The 7028-nt window shown below is 39.7% G+C and overlaps 1 protein-coding gene across 1 annotated transcript; it reads right to left on the bottom strand.

Moving 5' to 3' along the window:
• Nucleotides 1-2004: 2004 nt before the first annotated feature.
• Nucleotides 2005-5549, bottom strand: txn2 (thioredoxin 2). The gene is made up of 4 exons (XM_079565017.1): nucleotides 5445-5549; nucleotides 3832-4109; nucleotides 3400-3523; nucleotides 2005-3320 (listed from the first exon to the last, which is right to left on the bottom strand). The coding sequence occupies exons 2-4, from the start codon at nucleotides 4107-4109 to the stop codon at nucleotides 3204-3206; spliced, it is 519 nt and encodes a 172-aa protein (XP_079421143.1). The 5' UTR covers nucleotides 5445-5549; the 3' UTR covers nucleotides 2005-3203.
• Nucleotides 5550-7028: the final 1479 nt, after the last annotated feature.

Raw genomic sequence — 7028 nt, forward strand, 5'->3', positions numbered from 1 at the left:
AATGAGTGGTGCTATAACCTGGCATGTGACATCTGTTCTTTTTTAACTAATGTCTTTTGTGCATTGTCCCTGATCAAATACATTTAATTAAATTCAATAGGTCAGAGCTGGTTAGTCAAGGTTATCCTAGAAACTATGGCCCCTAGGCTATATTGTTCCTGAGTAATTAGACTCATTGGTACACACTGGCATACACCAGCTCAAATAAGAGTCACCAGATCTCCTTAATAATATCCATGTTTTTGTATGATGCTTGAGAGGGAACCCATAGCAACACATCGATAGCATTAGGGCTGCACAATATAAGAAAACATTGTCATATCTCATAACGTAACAATCTGTCAGGTGGAAGACCTCAGCAACATTGCGATATATTGCGTCACGTAATATTGCAATAATGATAATTTGGTTGAATAATCATTTGATAATTTGAACCAATATAGAGGGTGGATGATTATAGGGTCACATTTGACCCCTGGGCCCTGCTCTCGACATGGGATTCACCACCAATAAATTATGATACAGTATTGTATCATTTACTTAAGTGCAGTCTTACGCAATAAAGAGGACTTATTTGTAATGTATGCTGATGCTGCTCATTGTTGAGATAAGATAGGACTTTATTGATCTCACAAAGGAGAAATTCACTTGTTTAAAGAGTTGTATTATGCCTTCGTATTCTTTTGGTTTCATAGCACCTATTTTTTTTTTCCAAGGACAAGCTGTTTTTTTTTATGGCCTGCACCCATTGTCCAAACTGAGTCCTAGAACATCCCTTGAGTTGGCACTTCACAAAAGCTGAGCATTAAAAAAAGGTGCTTTCGTCAAGGCCCCAGACATCACTGAACTATGCAGGAATTCCTCTGATCCCCAAACCCTGGGACATCTGTGCCAGTTACCCATTCGACCCACTTTTGTTTCACTCACACCTGACCTGATTATGTAATGCCAATGGAATTCCCCCCTATAATGTACATTGCTACTGAGCACTCACCGCAGCCCTACGGGAGCTCAGATGGGACATGTGAGGTTATGTCTGATAAGCAGAAGGGATGCGCTCACTGTTATTCCGTCAGAAGTGGGATGAGTGAGGGCATGTTGTGAAGGAGGCAAACGACTGGGAATGCTTTTACACACAGAATGAGAGAGAAGAGAACATCACAGACAGAATGACGACAACTGGAGGAACTAAACTGCCTTTTAACACGTCAGCCCCATTTGAACTCACAAGTGCAATGACACATGAAGAATAACGGCTATTATTACTGGTAGAAACTGGTGACAAAACAGTTCAGAGCAGTGGAGTGCAGCTCTGCTTGAGAACTTCATTTTCATTCTCACCTAAATGCACCCAGTAAAGTCGGTGTCAAAACAAACAATGACAGTGGAGAATTGACACTCGTTTTGTTATTGTGGCCATGTTGTGACATCACCTGCATAACCTCTATTTATTTACTTTATTTGAAGTACAAAAATGAATGGTTTGAAATGTAATCCTATTTGTCTAGTGTCTCATTGATTGTGTGAATCATATCGTTGCCCAGTCGCTCTCAGCAAGTTTTCTTTTACACTTACATCCTGTCTTTCGGTGCGTGCCCGCAGGTGTCATTTTGAAAGGTTTCCGTGCCCTTTACCCTGCCAGTTATATATATTTATATGCATTTGGCTTTAAAGGTATCTGCATAGCCAGCTGTGACATGCATTTCTGGCTGAAGATCTGAGATTGGAGCTTCAGGGACAAAGAGGTGGTGATATTCGAGCCAAAGAGATGACAAAAGAGCAGTAAATGACAGAGTAAAGTGTGGTTTAGTGGGCGTTTAACAACTTCTGAGTAATGAGTGGGTAGTGACTTTTAATGTCTGAAGCATGGAAGCAGTGTTTAGAAGTTATAAACACATTCCCCTCAACATAATATATATTTATCTAAAATTAATATTTCTGCAGATGTAAAAGGTGAACATTTTGTATGAAAAATACAAGATACAGAAACAAATTATTTCCCCACACTTTATTACTTCACTTGGTAATGTTTTGTACATAAAGAATGAATTATTAAACTAAATTAAACTTCTTTGACATAAGCTTTTCACACTGTAGTCCCACCTTACAGAGGCACACACATACAAGCATACACTCTCACATTAGTAGGCATATTGGTGTATAAAACGTCAAAGAATGGCTCTATGATGGAAAAACGCCACCACCGTGTGTAAGAAACAGGTACTACACGTAACGCGTCATTCAATAGTCAGTTCACCTTTCTAAAACTATATCCCTCATGACATAGATAGACTATTACAGCACACAGGCATCAGCAGCTCTCAGTTTTAATAACAATAAAGATGTATAACTGTAACACACCCGTCACTGGACAAAAAGGCGCATTGTTAAACAGATGAAGCCGTGTGTCAAGGGATGGGTGTGTGTTCACAGGTCGTCAATAAAGTTGCGGCAACGATTTCTACGAACAGAACAAGCTAAAAATGGCGGGAAGTTGACCGTGCCGTAGGGGAATAAACACAACAGCAGAGATAACAATGCTGAAAAGGGCCAGCTATCGTGGCAAAATTATATGCGTATTTTGTACTAAGATTTGTGTGTAAAAGAGATAAATGAATGCAAAATATTACGCTGTCAAAATCGGAAAGAAAAACAAAGCTCTCAATGCCAACAAAGAGTTCTGTCTTGAGTTTTGACTTGGATATTCAAATAAACACATTAAAACATGTGATGAGGCAGGATTGTGCTTGAGAGCTTTGTTAGACTTTTACCAGTTTACATTTGTTAAAGCCACACCACGTAACATTTTACCCAATAAATACAATAAAATACAAGCATTTATTTCATGACATATATCTGTATTGTTAAAAAATACCTAAAGAAATGAACAAACGATGTAAACGGCTCACCTTTCCTAAGACCTGACTGTAACTTTACTGGGAGCGGGGCGTCTCCAGCTCATCGCCATGGAGATGTTGACTAAAGGCAGACACATTTTAATTACCCACAGCATAAATAGCATTTCCTGTGTCTACCGTAGATGGCCAGTATCATCCAGAATGTTACGCAGTGTGCCTTTAAAATACACATTTATGTTTCTACATGTATGCATACACACAAATCCTAATACAAACACTATGTAGGCCCAGAATTCACGAACTGTGAAAGAACGTATTACTTTGCTCCTGGAGGAGGCTGCAGGTTTACTGTCCAATGACTGTGCTGACAAAGGAGTCTAGTTGGTCCTCATCTTTGATTCCTACAAACTGGGCGACAACATCACCTCCTCGTATCGCGATTACCGTCGGGACAGCAGAGACCTGGACACAGACATGAAGAATTTTTTAAGGGAATTTGATGTAATATATTATCTCTTTCACATACGATACAATTACTTACACCATATTCGATAGCTAGGTCTGTGTGGTCATCGATGTCAACTTTAGCCATGGTAACCTTGCCTTCCTGTTTCGCAATTGCTTTCTCCAACCTTGGACCAAGGATTTTACAAGGACCACACCACCTAAACAGAATGGCAAGAAAAGATTAGCTTTATAAACAGTGTTATTTGATTTACATGAGACGGGTATTGTGCAATACAGTACAGAGAAAAGCAGTTCCCTAAGCAAGGTTTAATGTTTTAAATAAATGCAGTTCTTCTAGTCAATAACAATGTAGGTTTTATAACCCAGAAAAACATTTATTGCTCATTTGTTCATAAAACATTGTCTTTAATCGACCACTCACCAAGCAATTCTATCGTGTGTGTGTGTAATTTGCTCTACATTTAATATTCTTGTTCCCAACTTCCTAGCCTGCTATGACACTTACTGTGCATGAAAGTCGACTAAAACGGGCAGTTCGCTGTTGATAACTCTGTCTGTGAAGTCGTCATGGTCCTGGACATTGAAGGACACTAGTCTGTGTGGGGTGAGATGAAGGGAAGGAGGTAGAGTGCGAGAAGGTGTCAAGAAGGAGCCACGGTTTGAGGAGGGCTGAAATGAAGTGCAGAAAGATGATGAAGCGACAGCGGCTGTGGGGGCTGGACTCTGACGGAGTTCTCTTGTAGCGACCGTCCAAACTCTGCGGAACAGTAGTCTCTGAGCCATCTGTGAGTGGAAGAGGGAGATTTTACTACAAAAAGACATTAGAAAATTGATAGAAACCTATACCAAAGAAACATAACATTTACAAGCTACTCTGAAACAAAATGACTCCATAGTATTCACTCCTTCGTGGTAATAACAAATGCTTCAAATGTTCTGTTAAAAGGGTTAACAAGATACTATTTTGGGAAGACCAGCCACATAAGAAGATAATTTAGTGCACTAGCCAAAGTCAAGGCAGGGGGCCACACAAAATCTTCAGTGTACAGTCAGTGAGCGGGTCACTTATGTAAGAGCATGTTTACTGGCAGGGAGGCCGGGTGCTTCCTGTAGGGCTGCGAACTTTTGTGTAAACAAGGCTAAACTAGTTAACTGTACAGACTGTTCAGTACAAAGGCTATTAGAGCTTAGAAAGCAACAATAGGTCTGAAAAAGCACATGTCAAGTAGAGTTGTGGTATACAGTTCGGGAATGTGACGTCATACCGCTAAGCATTATGGCATTATTAGCAGCAATTGTAAACTAATGGAGATTTTAGAAGTTAAAATACTGGAGTTATTGTTCACATTAAAACACTTGGACACCACAGTGAGTTAGATGTGTTTACCAGCAGTAACTCAGCAGCTAACAGAGCTGTTCCACGGCTATTTTCTCCACTGTTTTTTATAAACTGTTTTTAGCTAATGTTAGTCAATGGAAATGTATGTCAACAGCTGCAAAGATGGCCGATCTCCATGGTAACTGTAGACTTTACCGAACTCTATTGTGGATTGTGGGGAGTTGCATATTCTTTGATATCATATTCCAGGTAAAGGTAAACATAAACATTGTACATGGCATTCTTTTCAGCCTTGATGTTGCAGATGGCAGTGGTTTGCACCGACTTCAGATCACAGGCTCTACTGGTGTTTTAGTTACTCTTTCACAGAACCGTTTGTCAACCGTTTGTACCGCCACAAGTTACATGAGGTCAAGGTAGGAGCAGAAGCCACCATGTTGTATTGCGAGAAAAGCACATTTATTGGCTCTGCCGCGGCCAAATCACGACATCGTACCGCATTCAGTCGCTTATCAAATGCAATACTCTGTCACAACTTCTCCAAATGTGTGCCAACTGGGTCAGAGTCGCCCCCCAGTCTCCTCTCCTCCATTAACCTACGTTACGTCTCGCTTTGCCCTCTACGTCCTCCTCTTCCTGCCCTCACACCGCGCAACACCTCCTCCCGCAGCCGCACATTCGCGTAATTTAGTGACACGCCGGGTTTACAGCAGAGTTTAAAGCTCCAAATGATTTTTTACCGTAATGTAGTCGGTAGCGTTAAGCTTGAAAGTGTTTACCTTGTTGTAAAGTTGCCGCTGCTCTCGGCCTCGCGGACTACTGCAGCACTTCCGCCTGAGATCTGTACTCAGAAAGAAAAAGGGCCAGAGCAGCTTTCTGTCAGTGTGTACTGTACAGCGCTACGAGGAGCGCCCTCTTCAGGGGCCGGGAGGAAGTGCAACGAGCTGTGGACGTGTGAAAATGGGAACACACAAAAGTGCCAAAATAACGAATAAATCAAAAAAGAAATATATTGGCGAATAATTAGTATCGCTGTCAACGCTGAAATAAAAATATTATACTTAACAGCTATTTTTGGGTTAACATTAACAAATAAAGTCCTATCATTTTTTGTTTTGCTGCCTAAAGGCTGAAGTAAAAGTATACAGTAGTATATATAATAGTTATTACGTATACGTCTAAAGAGAGACGTTTAATAACTGTTATACATATTTTTACTTCAGCATTTAAGCAGCATTTTTTTTTTAAATGTTAAGCCAAATTTGGATGTTGATTTAAAAAAAAAAGGTTTTAGTTCAGCATTTTCAGTGATATTGTATTAATTATTCGCCAATATATTTATTCATTTGATTGATTGATTATTTTTGGCAGTTTTGGTCCCCCATAATGTACGTTTGTGAGCCTACTCCTCAATAATCTGCTCAGATGTTGATAACAAGGTGGCAGTGGCTTAGTGGCAGAGCATTCGCCCACTAAAAGGTTGACCGTTTTGATTTGTTGTATCCATGGGCAAGGCACACCTTCACTCACCTTTCCTTCAGGGTACTGAAGGTTTGAATGAGTGTGTTTGTGAGAGTGAATGCAGGACAACAGAGCCTTAAAATATGTCAGTGGCTAGAGTCCAGACACATGCGTGTGTCTCATGTGTTATTACCAAGCACAATTAAACAAGTTATAGTTATAGTTTTTTTGTTTTTAAGTTATACTGTATAAACCGAAATATACAAGGCCTATTAATATAATATTTACTTGGTTTAATGTTTAGGTCTTATTTTTATTTATTTCAATTTATGAAGCATATGTTACATTTATATATTTTCAGGCCTTTGTGGACATTAGATAAGCATTAGAAAACAATATCAATTTGTTTTGGAACTTTTTGTAATGCGGTTTGGACCATAGTGAGAGTTCTTCAGCACAAAAGCTGGAATCAGAGATAGGCAAAGAACTGTCTCCACTCTCAATGTCAATATTGGGTGATATTCAATATAATTAGAAATAAAATATGCCAAAGCTTGTTTATTGACTTAAAGACTTGGAAGGCTGATTCCCTCATTTCATGCACCACCAGAAATTATTTCTGGTGATGCATTTCAGGTTGTGGCAGTCCGTCCAACTCTCAAATATGTTCTTCACCTGCTGCCAGAGAGATAACTCCCCTTTATAATAAACCTGCATCAACAGAATAATCCAATGGATCCAGTAACCTGTAAAAGTGTTACAACAAAGCAGGAAATTATTTATGTGGGTTCTGTCAGTGATGGGGGAGTGAACATTTTGGGTTGTCTATAGGAGGCAGCAATCGACAGCTGTACATATTACTTTGTTTTGTGTTATTGGAAGGTTTTTTAGCTTTATCTCAG

The sequence above is a fragment of the Gobius niger genome (assembly GCF_951799975.1).
Source record: "Gobius niger genome assembly, chromosome: 10".
Taxonomy (NCBI): Eukaryota; Metazoa; Chordata; class Actinopteri; order Gobiiformes; family Gobiidae; genus Gobius; species Gobius niger.

Excerpts from the sequence above, each read along its gene's own strand:
- txn2 (XM_079565017.1), bottom strand. The coding sequence starts at position 4,109 with ATGGCTCAGAGACTACTGTTCCGCAGAGTTTGGACGGTCGCTACAAGA. Across the intron at positions 3,524-3,831 it reads TTAGTCGACTTTCATGCACA|GTGGTGTGGTCCTTGTAAAA; the intron begins GTAAGTGTCATA and ends CATTCTGTTTAG. Across the intron at positions 3,321-3,399 it reads ACCTAGCTATCGAATATGGT|GTCTCTGCTGTCCCGACGGT; the intron begins GTAAGTAATTGT and ends GTCTGTGTCCAG.